This window comes from Oncorhynchus masou, unplaced genomic scaffold (genome assembly GCF_036934945.1).
Source record: "Oncorhynchus masou masou isolate Uvic2021 unplaced genomic scaffold, UVic_Omas_1.1 unplaced_scaffold_1588, whole genome shotgun sequence".
Lineage (NCBI taxonomy): Eukaryota > Metazoa > Chordata > Actinopteri > Salmoniformes > Salmonidae > Oncorhynchus > Oncorhynchus masou.
In genome coordinates, this window is record NW_027005956.1 from 81,015 (window position 1) to 97,500 (window position 16,486).

Here is a 16,486-nt window from a genome sequence, read left to right on the forward strand (position 1 = left end):
ACCTCTCAGACTCTAGACAGAACAACCTCTCAGACTCTAGACAGAACAACCTCTCAGACCCTAGACAGAACAACCTCTCAGACCCTAGACAGAACAACCTCTCAGGTTCTAGACAGAACAACCTCTCAGGTTGTAGACAGAACAACCTCTCAGGTTCTAGACAGAACAACCTCTCAGGTTCTAGACAGAACAACCTCTCAGGTATATTTACACATTTGATTTTATTTAATGTTTGCCGGTGATATATATTTTTATTGAATATGTTTTACATTCACAACTTTTATATTGACATGAACCCTGAAGAATAAAGACGGACTTTGATCACTGGTAGGTCCCGCATCTCGACCCGCGGTAGAACACTGACGGAAACAGCAAGGATCATGTCATGCATCGTGTCATAGCTGTCACACAGGTGATGTCACAGGAGTGTGTCAGTCGATGTGTATGAGAGTCTGAGGTTCTGTTCACGTCGTCTCCCGGGCAGAGCAGGGAGCCAATCAGAGGTTCTGTTCACGTCGTCTCCCGGGCAGAGCAGGGAGCCGATCAGAGCTTCTGTTCACGTCGTCTCCCGGGCAGAGCAGGGAGCCGATCAGAGGTTCTGTTCACGTCGTCTCCCGGGCAGAGCAGAAAGCCGATCAGAGGTTCTGTTCACGTCGTCTCCCGGGCAGAGCAGGGAGCCGATCAGAGGTTCTGTTCACGTCGTCTCCCGGGCAGAGCAGAAAGCCGATCAGAGGTTCTGTTCACGTCGTCTCCCGGGCAGAGCAGAAAGCCGATCAGAGCTTCTGTTCACGTCGTCTCCCGGGCAGAGCAGAAAGCCCAGCAGTATAGACGAGGAGGATCAGGAGGTGAATCAGGATAACATCTGGGGAGTGTGGCAGGCCGGAGGGGTCAGAGGTCAGATGTCAGGCTGGAGTTCAGTATCCTGTCAGGCCTTTTCTGGGCTCTGTGTGTGTGTGTGTGTGTGTGTGTGTGTGTGTGTGTGTGTGTGTGTGTGTGTGTGTGTGTGTGTGTGTGTGTGTGTTTAATACCCTGTGGTGATGTTGGTGAGTGTGTGTGTGTTTGAGCCCGGTGCAGTGAAGCTATAGGCAGCGTAGGCCACAGCTGATCCCAACATCAACCCTGTCATGTACGATACAGTCATAGTGTTACCTAGAGAGAGGAGAGGAGAGGAGAGGAGAGGAGAGGAGAGGAGAGGAGAGGAGAGGAGGGAGGGAGGGAGGGAGGGAGGGAGGGAGGGAGGGAGGGAGGGAGGGAGGGAGGGAGGGAGATTATTATATAGTATATAGATAGAGCACTGTCAATGTAGAACATCGGCACTAAATTGTAGGAGCTCCTGCTGCAGTTTAGTGGTTTACAGTATTACAATATAGAGTATATATACAGACACCCCCAGAATATTTGGCACCCTTGATGAAGATGAACAACAAATACTGTATAAAATAAATCATACAAATAAATATTAATTATTACAATTGTTTAGAGGAAGATATTCTGTTTAAAAGGTACACATTTAAAATGATTAAATTTAAAGTTAAATGTTTTGGCACCCCTGTTTTCACTACTCCATCACCTAGAGAGAACACCCCTGTTTTCACTACTCCATCACCTAGAGAGAACAACCCTGTTTTCACTACTCCACCAGCTAGAGAGAACACCCCTGTTTTCACTACTCCACCACCTAGAGAGAACACCCCTGTTTTCAATACTCCATCACCTAGAGAGAGAACACCCCTGTTTTCACTACTCCATCACCTAGAGAGAGAACACCCCTGTTTTCACTACTCCATCACCTAGAGAGAACACCCCTGTTTTCACTACTCCATCACCTAGAGAGAACACCCCTGTTTTCACTACTCCATCACCTAGAGAGAACACCCCTGTTTTCACTACTCCATCACCTAGAGAGAGAACACCCCTGTTTTCACTACTCCATCACCTAGAGAGAACACCCCTGTTTTCACTACTCCATCACCTAGAGAGAACACCCCTGGTTTCACTACTCCATCACCTAGAGAGAACACCCCTGTTTTCACTACTCCATCACCTAGAGAGAACACCCCTGTTTTCACTACTCCATCAGCTAGAGAGAACACCCCTGTTTTCACTACTCCATCACCTAGAGAGAACACCCCTGTTTTCACTACTCCATCAGCTAGAGAGAACACCCCTGTTTTCACTACTCTATCAGCTAGAGAGAACACCCCTGTTTTCACTACTCCATCAGCTAGAGAGAACAACCCTGTTTTCACTACTCCATCAGCTAGAGAGAACACCCCTGTTTTCACTACTCCATCACCTAGAGAGAACACCCCTGTTTTCACTACTCCATCACCTAGAGAGAACACCCCTGTTTTCACTACTCCATCACCTAGAGAGAGAACACCCCTGTTTTCACTACACCATCAGCTAGAGAGAACACCCCTGTTTTCACTACTCCATCACCTAGAGAGAACACCCCTGTTTTCAATACTCCATCACCTAGAGAGAACACCCCTGGTTTCACTACTCCATCACCTAGAGAGAACACCCCTGTTTTCAATACTCCATCACCTAGAGAGAACACCCCTGTTTTCAATACTCCATCACCTATCACCCATCACCTAGAGAGAACACCCCTGTTTTCACTACTCCATCACCTAGAGAGAACACCCCTGTTTTCACTACTCCATCACCTAGAGAGAACACCCCTGTTTTCACTACTCCATCACCTAGAGAGAACACCCCTGTTTTCACTACTCCATCACCTAGAGAGAACACCCCTGTTTTCACTACTCCATCACCTAGAGAGAACACCCCTGTTTTCACTACTCCATCACCTAGAGAGAACACCCCTGTTTTCACTACTCCATCACCTAGAGAGAACACCCTGTTTTCACTACTCCATCAGCTAGAGAGAACACCCCTGTTTTCACTACTCCATCAGCTAGAGAGAACACCCCTGTTTTCACTACTCCATCAGCTAGAGAGAACACCACTGTTTTCACTACTCCATCACCTAGAGAGAACACCCTGTTTTCACTACTCCATCACCTAGAGAGAACACCCCTGTTTTCACTACTCCATCACCTAGAGAGAACTAGAGAGAACACCCCTGTTTTCACTACTCCATCACCTAGAGAGAACACCCCTGTTTTCACTACACCATCACCTAGAGAGAACACCCCTGTTTTCACTACTCCATCACCTAGAGAGAACACCCCTGTTTTCACTACTCCATCACCTAGAGAGAGAACACCCCTGTTTTCACTACTCCATCACATAGAGAGAGAACACCCCTGTTTTCACTACTCCATCAGCTAGAGAGAACACCCCTGTTTTCACTACTCCATCACCTAGAGAGAACACCCCTGTTTTCACTACTCTATCAGCTAGAGAGAACACCCCTGTTTTCACTACTCCATCACCTAGAGAGAACACCCCTGTTTTCACTACACCATCAGCTAGAGAGAACACCCCTGTTTTCACTACTCCATCACATAGAGAGAGAACACCCCTGTTTTCACTACTCCATCAGCTAGAGAGAACACCCCTGTTTTCACTACTCCATCACCTAGAGAGAACACCCCTGTTTTCACTACTCCATCACCTAGAGAGAGAACACCCCTGTTTTCACTACTCCATCACCTAGAGAGAACACCCCTGTTTTCACTACTCCATCAGCTAGAGAGAGAACACCCCTGTTTTCACTACTCCATCAGCTAGAGAGAACACCCCTGTTTTCACTACTCCATCACCTAGAGAGAACACCCCTGTTTTCACTACTCCATCAGCTAGAGAGAACACCCCTGTTTTCACTACTCCATCACCTAGAGAGAACACCCCTGTTTTCACTACTCCATCACCTAGAGAGAACACCCCTGTTTTCACTACTCCATCAGCTAGAGAGAACACCCTGTTTTCACTACTCCATCACCTAGAGAGAACACCCCTGTTTTCACTACACCATCAGCTAGAGAGAACACCCCTGTTTTCACTACTCCATCACCTAGAGAGAACACCCCTGTTTTCACTACTCCATCACCTAGAGAGAACACCCCTGTTTTCACTACACCATCACCTAGAGAGAACACCCCTGTTTTCACTACTCCATCACCTAGAGAGAACACCCCTGTTTTCACTACTCCATCACCTAGAGAGAGAACTAGAGAGAACACCCCACTGTTTTCACTACTCCATCACCTAGAGAGAGAACACCCCTGTTTTCACTACTCCATCACATAGAGAGAGAACACCCCTGTTTTCACTACTCCATCAGCTAGAGAGAACACCCTGTTTTCACTACTCCATCACCTAGAGAGAACACCCCTGTTTTCACTACTCTATCAGCTAGAGAGAACACCCCTGTTTTCACTACTCCATCACCTAGAGAGAACACCCCTGTTTTCACTACACCATCAGCTAGAGAGAACACCCCTGTTTTCACTACTCCATCACATAGAGAGAAACACCCCACCCTGTTTTCACTACTCCATCAGCTAGAGAGAACACCCCTGTTTTCACTACTCCATCACCTAGAGAGAACACCCCTGTTTTCACTACTCCATCACCTAGAGAGAGAACACCCCTGTTTTCACTACTCCATCACCTAGAGAGAACACCCCTGTTTTCACTACTCCATCAGCTAGAGAGAGAACACCCCTGTTTTCACTACTTCAGAGAACACCCCTGTTTTCACTACTCCATCAGCTAGAGAGAACACCCCTGTTTTCACTACTCCATCACCTAGAGAGAACACCCCTGTTTTCACTACTCCATCAGCTAGAGAGAACACCCCTGTTTTCACTACTCCATCACCTAGAGAGAACACCCCTGTTTTCACTACTCCATCACCTAGAGAGAACACCCCTGTTTTCACTACTCCATCAGCTAGAGAGAACACCCCTGTTTTCACTACTCCATCACCTAGAGAGAACACCCCTGTTTTCACTACACCATCAGCTAGAGAGAACACCCCTGTTTTCACTACTCCATCAGCTAGAGAGAGAACACCCCTGTTTTCACTACTCCATCACCTAGAGAGAGAACACCCCTGTTTTCACTACTCCATCACCTAGAGAGAACACCCCTGTTTTCACTACTCCATCACCTAGAGAGAACACCCCTGTTTTCACTACTCCATCACCTAGAGAGAACACCCCTGTTTTCACTACTCCATCACCTAGAGAGAACACCCCTGTTTTCACTACTCCATCACCTAGAGAGAACACCCTGTTTTCACTACTCCATCACCTAGAGAGAACACCCCTGTTTTCACTACTCCATCACCTAGAGAGAACACCCCTGTTTTCACTACTCCATCACCTAGAGAGAACACCCCTGTTTTCACTACTCCATCACCTAGAGAGAACACCCCTGTTTTCACTACTCCATCAGCTAGAGAGAACACCCCTGTTTTCACTACTCCATCAGCTAGAGAGAACACCCCTGTTTTCACTACTCCATCACCTAGAGAGAACACCCCTGTTTTCACTACTCCATCACCTAGAGAGAGAACACCCCTGTTTTCACTACTCCATCAGCTAGAGAGAACACCCCTGTTTTCACTACTCCATCACCTAGAGAGAACACCCCTGTTTTCACTACTCCATCACCTAGAGAGAACATCCCTGGTTTCACTACTCCATCACCTAGAGAGAACACCCCTGTTTTCACTACTCCATCACCTAGAGAGAGAACACCCCTGTTTTCACTACTCCATCACCTAGAGAGAACACCCCTGTTTTCACTACTCCATCACCTAGAGAGAACATCCCTGGTTTCACTACTCCATCACCTAGAGAGAACATCCCTGGTTTCACTACTCCATCACCTAGAGAGAACACCCCTGTTTTCACTACTCCATCACCTAGAGAGAGAACACCCCTGTTTTCACTACTCCATCACCTAGAGAGAACACCCCTGTTTTCACTACTCCATCACCTAGAGAGAACATCCCTGGTTTCACTACTCCATCACCTAGAGAGAACACCCCTGTTTTCACTACTCCATCACCTAGAGAGAGAACACCCTGTTTTCACTACTCCATCACCTAGAGAGAACACCCCTGTTTTCACTACTCCATCACCTAGAGAGAACACCCCTGTTTTCACTACTCCATCACCTAGAGAGAACACCCCTGTTTTCACTACACCATCAGCTAGAGAGAACACCCCTGTTTTCACTACTCTATCAGCTAGAGAGAACATCCCTGTTTTCACTACTCCATCACCTAGAGAGAACACCCCTGTTTTCACTACTCCATCACCTAGAGAGAACACCCCTGTTTTCACTACTCCATCAGCTAGAGAGAACACCCCTGTTTTCACTACTCTATCAGCTAGAGAGAACATCCCTGTTTTCACTACTCCATCACCTAGAGAGAACACCCCTGTTTTCACTACTCCATCACCTAGAGAGAACACCCCTGTTTTCACTACTCCATCAGCTAGAGAGAACACCCCTGTTTTCACTACTCCATCACCTAGAGAGAGAACACCCCTGTTTTCACTACTCCATCACCTAGAGAGAACACCCCTGTTTTCAATACTCCATCACCTAGAGAGAACACATCTCTTTCTCTGGGCAATTATATTATTATAAAAGTAGATCCACCCCTCTACCTCACCACCCCTCTACCTCACCACCCCTCTGCCTCACCACCCCTCTACCTCACCACCCTCTACCTCACCACCCCTCTGCCCCACCACCCCTCCGCCCCACCACCCCTCTACCTCACCACCCCTCTACCTCACCACCCCCTACCTCATCACCCCTCTACCTCACCACCCCTCTGCCTCACCACCCCTCTACCTCTCCACCCCTCTGCCTCACCACCCTCTACCTCACCACCCCTCTGCCCCACCACCCCTCCGCCCCACCACCCCTCTACCTCACCACCTCTCTACCTCATCACCCTTCTACCTCACCACCCCTCTACTTCACCACCCCTCTACCCCGCCACCCCTCTACCCCGCCACCCCTCTGCCTCACCACCCCTCTGCCCCACCACCCCTCCGCCCCCACCACCCCTCCACCTCACCACCCCTCTACCTCACCACCCCTACCTCATCACCCCTCCACCTCACCACCCCTCTACCTCACCACCCCTCTACCTCACCACCCCCTCTACCTCACCACCCTCTACCCCACCACCTCTCTACCTCACCACCCCTCTACCCCACCACCCCTCTACCTCACCACCCTCTACCTCACCACCCCTCTGCCCCACCACCCCTCCGCCCCACCACCCCTCTACCTCACCACCCCCTACCTCACCACCCCCTACCTCATCACCCCTCTACCTCACCACCCCTCTGCCTCACCACCCTCTACCTCTCCACCCTCTGCCTCACCACCCTCTACCTCACCACCCCTCTGCCCCACCACCCTCCGCCCCACCACCCCTCTACCTCACCACCCCTCTGCCCCACCACCCCTCCGCCCCACCACCCCTCTACCTCACCACCCCTCTACCTCACCACCCCCTACCTCATCACCCCTCTACCTCACCACCCCTCTGCCTCACCACCCCTCTACCTCTCCACCCTCTGCCTCACCACCCTCTACCTCACCACCCCTCTGCCCCACCACCCCTCCGCCCCACCACCCCTCTACCTCACCACCCCTCTGCCCCACCACCCCTCCGCCCCACCACCCCTCTACCTCTCCACCCCTCCGCCCCACCACCCCTCTACCTCACCACCCCTCTGCCCCACCACCCCTCCGCCCCACCACCCCTCTACCTCACCACCTCTCTACCTCATCACCCTTCTACCTCACCACCCCTCTACTTCACCACCCCTCTACCCCGCCACCCCTCTACCCCGCCACCCCTCTGCCTCACCACCCCTCTGCCCCACCACCCCTCCGCCCCACCACCCCTCCACCTCACCACCCCTCTACCTCACCACCCCCTACCTCATCACCCCTCCACCTCACCACCCCTCTACCTCACCACCCCTCTACCTCACCACCCTCTACCTCACCACCCTCTACCTCACCACCCCTCTACCCCACCACCCCTCTACCTCACCACCCTCTACCTCACCACCCCTCTACCTCACCACCCTCTACCTCACCACCCCCTACCTCACCACCCTCTACCTCACCACCCTCTACCTCACCACCCTCTACCTCATCACCCCTCACCTGCTAGTTCTCTCTGTTCCGGCGGGACCTTCCCAGCAGCCTGTATCATGGGGACTGACCTGTACCTCACCACCCTCTACCTCACCACCCTCTACCCCACCACCCCTCTACCTCACCACCCTCTACCTCATCACCCCTCTACCTCACCACCCTCTACCTCACCACCCTCTACCTCACCACCCCTCTACCTCACCACCCTCTACCTCACCACCCTCTACCCCACCACCCCTCTACCTCACCACCCTCTACCTCATCACCCTCTACCTCACCACCCCTCTACCTCACCACCCTCTACCTCACCACCCTCTACCTCACCACCCCTCTACCTCACCACCCTCTACCTCACCACCCTCTACCTCACCACCCTCTACCTCATCACCCCTCACCTGCTAGTTCTCTCTGTTCCGGCGGGACCTTCCCAGCAGCCTGTATCATGGGGACTGACCTGTACCTCACCACCCTCTACCTCACCACCCTCTACCTCATCACCCTCTACCTCATCACCCCTCTACCTCACCACCCCTCTACCCCACCACCCTCTACCTCACCACCCTCTACCTCATGGGGACTGACCTGTACCTCACCACCCTCTACCTCACCACCCTCTACCTCACCACCCTCTACCTCACCACCCTCTACCTCACCACCCCTCTACCTCACCACCCCTCTACCTCACCACCCTCTACCTCACCACCCTCTACCTCACCACCCCTCACCTGCTAGTTCTCTCTGTTCCGGCGGGACCTTCCCAGCAGCCTGTATCATGGGGACTGACCTGTACCTCACCACCCTCTACCTCACCACCCTCTACCTCACCACCCCTCACCTGCTAGTTCTCTCTGTTCCGGCGGGACCTTCCCAGCAGCCTGTATCATAGGGACTGACCTCTACCTCACCACCCTCTACCTCACCACCCTCTACCTCACCACCCTCTACCTCACCACCCTCTACCTCACCACCCTCTACCTCATCACCCCTCACCTGCTAGTTCTCTCTGTTCCGGCGGGACCTTCCCAGCAGCCTGTATCATAGGGACTGACCTCTACCTCACCACCCTCTACCTCACCACCCCTCTACCTCACCACCCTCTACCTCACCACCCTCTACCTCACCACCCCTCACCTGCTAGTTCTCTCTGTTCCGGCGGGACCTTCCCAGCAGCCTGTATCATGGGGACTGACCTGTACCTCACCACCCTCTACCTCACCACCCTCTACCTCACCACCCCTCACCTGCTAGTTCTCTCTGTTCCGGCGGGACCTTCCCAGCAGCCTGTATCATAGGGACTGACCTCTACCTCACCACCCTCTACCTCACCACCCTCTACCTCACCACCCTCTACCTCACCACCCTCTACCTCACCACCCTCTACCTCATCACCCCTCACCTGCTAGTTCTCTCTGTTCCGGCGGGACCTTCCCAGCAGCCTGTATCATAGGGACTGACCTGTACCTCACCACCCTCTACCTCACCACCCTCTACCTCACCACCCTCTACCTCACCACCCTCTACCTCACCACCCCTCTACCTCACCACCCTCTACCCCACCACCTCTACCTCACCACCCCTCTACCTCACCACCCTCTACCTCACCACCCTCTACCTCACCACCCTCTACCTCACCACCCCTCTACCTCACCACCCTCTACCCCACCACCTCTACCTCACCACCCCCTCTACCTCACCACCCTCTACCTCACCACCCTCTACCTCACCACCCTCTACCTCACCACCCCTCTACCTCACCACCCTCTACCCCACCACCTCTACCTCACCACCCCTCTACCTCACCACCCTCTACCTCACCACCCTCTACCCCACCACCCCTCTACCTCATCACCCCTCTACCTCACCACCCTCTACCTCACCACCCTCTACCTCACCACCCTCTACCTCACCACCCTCTACCTCACCACCCTCTACCTCACCACCCTCTACCTCACCACCCTCTACCTCACCACCCTCTACCTCACCACCCCTCTACCTCACCACCCTCTACCTCACCACCCTCTACCTCACCACCCTCTACCTCACCACCCTCTACCTCACCACCCTCTACCCCACCACCCCTCTACCTCATCACCCCTCACCTGCTAGTTCTCTCTGTTCCGGCGGGACCTTCCCAGCAGCCTGTATCATGGGGACTGACCTGTACCTCACCACCCTCTACCTCACCACCCCTCTACCCCACCACCCTCTACCTCACCACCCTCTACCTCACCACCCTCTACCTCACCACCCTCTACCTCACCACCCTCTACCTCACCACCCTCTACCCCACCACCCCTCTACCTCACCACCCTCTACCTCACCACCCCTCTACCTCACCACCCCTCTGCCCCACCACCCCTCTACACCACCACCCTCTACCTCACCACCCTCTACCTCACCACCCTCTACCTCACCACCCCTCTACCTCATCACCCCTCACCTGCTAGTTCTCTCTGTTCCGGCGGGACCTTCCCAGCAGCCTGTATCATGGGGACTGACCTGTACCTCACCACCCTCTACCTCACCACCCCTCTACCCCACCACCCTCTACCTCACCACCCTCTACCTCACCACCCTCTACCTCATCACCCCTCACCTGCTAGTTCTCTCTGTTCCGGCGGGACCTTCCCAGCAGCCTGTATCATGGGGACTGACCTGTACCTCACCACCCTCTACCTCACCACCCTCTACCTCACCACCCTCTACCTCACCACCCTCTACCTCACCACCCTCTACCTCATCACCCCTCACCTGCTAGTTCTCTCTGTTCCGGCAGGACCTTCCCAGCAGCCTGTATCATAGGGACTGATCCAAAGTAACCGTTGGTTACGCCCATGAGGAGAGAAAAGAGACAGGGCCAGGCGGGGTGGGACAGGGTTGGGGTGGAGGAAGGGTACACACACATCACCAACAGAGGGATGAAGACCACCCGCAGGCAGGAGAAGAGGAGCAGGTGACCCCCCGTCCACTCATAGGGCAACGCAGCCAGGATCTGGAAAGGGCAGAGGGCTTAGTGAGGCAACATCTGTATATCTATATCTATCTATCCATCATCCATCCATCCACCCACCCACCCATCCATCCATCCATCCACCCACCCATCATCCATCCATCTACCTATCCATCCATCCACCCACCCACCCATCCACCCACCCACCCACCCACCCACCCATCCATCCATCCACACATCCACCCACCCATCATCCATCCATCTACCCTATCTATCCATCCATCATCCATCCATCCACCCACCCACCCATCCATCCACCCATCCATCCATCCATCCATCCATCCACACATCCACCGACCCATCATCCATCCATCTACCCTATCCATCCATCCATCAACCCATCCATCCACCCATATACCCATCATCCATCCATCTACCTATCCATCCATCATCCATCCACCCATCCACCCACCCATCATCCATCCATCTACCTATCCATCCATCCATCATCCATCTACCCATCCATCCATCCATATACCCACCCATCATCCATCCATCTACCTATCCATCCATCATCCATCCACCCATCCACCCACCCATCATCCATCCATCTACCTATCCATCCATCCATCATCCATCTACCTATCCATCCATCTATCCATCATCCATCTATCATCCATCCATCTATCCATCATCCATCTATCATCCATCCATCTACCCAGCCATCTATCCATCATCCATCCATCCATCGACTGATCTATCTACCTCCCAACCTATCCATCCATCCATCTATCTACATTCCTACCATCCATCCATCCATCTATCTACATTCCTACCATCCATCCATCCATCTATCTACATTCCTACCATCCATCCATCAATCTACATTCCTACCATCCATCCATCAATCTATCTACATTCCTACCATCCATCCATCCATCTATCTACATTCCTACCATCCATCCATCCATCCATCTATCTACATTCCTACCATCCATCCATCAATCTACATTCCTACCATCCATCCATCCATCCATCTATCTACATTCCTACCATCCATCAATCTATCTACATTCCTACCATCCATCCATCCATCTATCTACATTCCTACCATCCATCCATCCATCTATCTACATTCCTACCATCCATCCATCCATCTACATTCCTACCATCCATCCATCCATCTATCTACATTCCTACCATCCATCCATCCATCTATCTACATTCCTACCATCCATCCATCCATCTATCTACATTCCTACCATCCATCCATCCATCTATCTACATTCCTACCATCCATCCATCAATCTACATTCCTACCATCCATCCATCCATCCATCTATCTACATTCCTACCATCCATCCATCCATCTATCTACATTCCTACCATCCATCCATCCATCTATCTACATTCCTACCATCCATCCATCCATCAATCTACATTCCTACCATCCATCCATCCATCCATCTATCTACATTCCTACCATCCATCTATCTACATTCCTACCATCCATCCATCCATCCATCTATCTACATTCCTATCATCCATCCATCCATCTATCTACATTCCTACCATCCATCCATCCATCCATCTATCTACATTCCTACCATCCATCCATCCATCAATCTACATTCCTACCATCCATCCATCCATCAATCTACATTCCTACCATCCATCCATCCATCTATCTACATTCCTACCATCCATCCATCCATCAATCTACATTCCTACCATCCATCCATCCATCTATCTACATTCCTACCATCCATCCATCCATCTATCTACATTCCTACCATCCATCCATCTATCTACATTCCTACCATCCATCTATCAATCTACATTCCTACCATCCATCCATCCATCCATCCATCTATCTACATTCCTACCATCCATCCATCCATCTATCTACATTCCTACCATCCATCCATCAATCTATCTACATTCCTACCATCCATCCATCCATCTATCTACATTCCTACCATCCATCCATCAATCTACATTCCTACCATCCATCCATCAATCTACATTCCTACCATCCATCCATCCATCCATCTATCTACATTCCTACCATCCATCCATCTATCTACATTCCTACCATCCATCCATCCATCTATCTACATTCCTACCATCCATCCATCAATCTACATTCCTACCATCCATCCATCTATCTACATTCCTACCATCCATCCATCAATCTACATTCCTACCATCCATCCATCCATCTATCTACATTCCTACCATCCATCCATCCATCCATCCATCCATCAATCTATCTACATTCCTACCATCCATCCATCCATCCATCCATCTATCTACATTCCTACCATCCATCCATCCATCTATCTACATTCCTACCATCCATCCATCCATCTATCTACATTCCTACCATCCATCCATCTATCTATCTACATTCCTACCATCCATCCATCTATCTACATTCCTACCATCCATCCATCCATCTATCTACATTCCTACCATCCATCCATCAATCTACATTCCTACCATCCATCCATCAATCTACATTCCTACCATCCATCCATCTATCTACATTCCTACCATCCATCCATCAATCTACATTCCTACCATCCATCCATCCATCTATCTACATTCCTACCATCCATCCATCCATCCATCCATCAATCTATCTACATTCCTACCATCCATCCATCCATCCATCCATCTATCTACATTCCTACCATCCATCCATCCATCTATCTACATTCCTACCATCCATCCATCCATCTATCTACATTCCTACCATCCATCCATCTATCTATCTACATTCCTACCATCCATCCATCAATCTATCTACATTCCTACCATCCATCCATCCATCTATCTACATTCCTACCATCCATCCATCAATCTACATTCCTACCATCCATCCATCCATCTATCTACATTCCTACCATCCATCCATCTATCCATCCATCTATCTACATTGCTACCATCCATCCATCCATCCATCCATCTATCTACATTCCTACCATCCATCCATCTATCTACATTCCTACCATCCATCCATCCATCCATCCATCTATCTACATTCCTACCATCCATCCATCCATCCATCCATCTATCTACATTCCTACCATCCATCCATCCATCCATCCATCTATCTACATTCCTACCATCCATCCATCTATCTACATTCCTACCATCCATCCATCCATCTATCTACATTCCTACCATCCATCCATCCATCTATCTACATTCCTACCATCCATCCATCCATCTATCTACATTCCTACCATCCATCCATCTATCTATCTACATTCCTACCATCCATCCATCTATCTACATTCCTACCATCCATCCATCTGTCTACATTCCTACCATCCATCCATCTATCCATCTATCTACATTCCTACCATCCATCCATCTATCTATCTACATTCCTACCATCCATCCATCTATCTACATTCCTACCATCCATCCATCCATCCATCTATCTACATTCCTACCATCCATCCATCCATCCATCTATCTACATTCCTACCATCCATCTATCTACATTCCTACCATCCATCCATCCATCCATCTATCTACATTCCTACCATCCATCCATCCATCCATCTATCTACATACCTACCATCCATCCATCCATCTATCTACATTCCTACCATCCATCTATCTACATTCCTACCATCCATCCATCCATCCATCTATCTACATTCCTACCATCCATCCATCTATCTACATTCCTACCATCCATCCATCTATCCATCCATCTATCTACATTGCTACCATCCATCCATCCATCCATCCATCTATCTACATTCCTACCATCCATCCATCTATCTACATTCCTACCATCCATCCATCCATCCATCCATCTATCTACATTCCTACCATCCATCCATCCATCCATCCATCTATATACATTCCTACCATCCATCCATCCATCCATCCATCTATCTACATTCCTACCATCCATCCATCTATCTACATTCCTACCATCCATCCATCCATCTATCTACATTCCTACCATCCATCCATCCATCTATCTACATTCCTACCATCCATCCATCCATCTATCTACATTCCTACCATCCATCCATCTATCTATCTACATTCCTACCATCCATCCATCTATCTACATTCCTACCATCCATCCATCTGTCTACATTCCTACCATCCATCCATCTATCCATCTATCTACATTCCTACCATCCATCCATCTATCTATCTACATTCCTACCATCCATCCATCTATCTACATTCCTACCATCCATCCATCCATCCATCTATCTACATTCCTACCATCCATCCATCCATCCATCTATCTACATTCCTACCATCCATCTATCTACATTCCTACCATCCATCCATCCATCCATCTATCTACATTCCTACCATCCATCCATCCATCCATCTATCTACATTCCTACCATCCATCCATCCATCTATCTACATTCCTACCATCCATCCATCCATCTATCTACATTCCTACCATCCATCTATCTACATTCCTACCATCCATCCATCCATCCATCTATCTACATTCCTACCATCCATCCATCTATCTACATTCCTACCATCCATCCATCTATCTACATTCCTACCATCCATCCATCCATCCATCTATCTACATTCCTACCATCCATCCATCAATCTATCTACATTCCTACCATCCATCCATCCATCCATCTATCTACATTCCTACCATCCATCCATCCATCCATTCATCCATCCATACCATCCATCCAGCCGTTCCAAACCTCTCCTCGGGGACCCCCATCCGTTCCAAACCTCTCCTTCTCCCCAAGGAGAGGTTTGAGAACACTGGACAAGTAAACTGACCTTGCCTACGAAGTCGGCCATGTTGAATGTGGCCATGATGAGTATAGGTAGCCACTCCCCCAGGGTTGGGTTGCGTATCTCTGATTCCAGACCAGGAAACAGACACAGAGTGATGCTATAGGTCACTGCTATAGACAACATGTAGGCCCAGATCACCCTGGCAACGATGTACCTGTGAAGAAACATATCTGAAGGGGGGAGGGGGGGGGGGGGGGGAGAAGGGGAGTGGAGGAGAGGAGGGGAGGGGAGGAGAGGAGGGGGAGAAGGGAGAAGGGGGGGTGGAGAAGGGGGAGAGGGAGGGGGAGTGGAGGGGGAGGGGGAGAGGGAAGGGGTTGTGGAGGGGGAGAGGGAGGGGGTGGAGGGGAGAGGGAGGGGGGTGGAGAAGGGGGGAGAGGGAGGGGGAGAAGAGGAGGAGGGAGGGGGGGGGTGGAGAAGGGGGGTGGAGAGGGAGGGGGTGGAGGGAGAGGGAGGGGGAGAAGAGGAGGAGGGGGGTGGAGAAGGGGGAGGAGAGGGAGGGGCGAAAGGGAGGGGGAGGAGAGGAAGGGGGAGGAGAAGAGGAGGAGGGAGGGGGAGGGAGAAGGGGAGGAGGGAGGGGGGGGTGGAGAAGGGGGAGGA

At 50.8% G+C, this 16,486-nt stretch overlaps 1 protein-coding gene across 1 annotated transcript in view; it reads right to left on the reverse strand.

Annotated features, from left to right (window-relative positions):
- Window positions 1–204: 204 nt before the first annotated feature.
- LOC135531439 (equilibrative nucleoside transporter 4-like) overlaps window positions 205–16,486 on the reverse strand; it is a 43,101-nt gene continuing 26,819 nt past the window's right edge. Inside the window, exons 10-12 of the mRNA XM_064959485.1 lie at window positions 15,872–16,059; window positions 10,870–11,110; window positions 205–1,149 (exon numbers count right to left, since the gene is read on the reverse strand). Coding sequence (XP_064815557.1) covers window positions 1,022–1,149; window positions 10,870–11,110; window positions 15,872–16,059 — 557 coding nt within the window. The 3' untranslated portion in view covers window positions 205–1,021. The remainder of the gene's footprint in view (window positions 1,150–10,869; window positions 11,111–15,871; window positions 16,060–16,486) is intronic.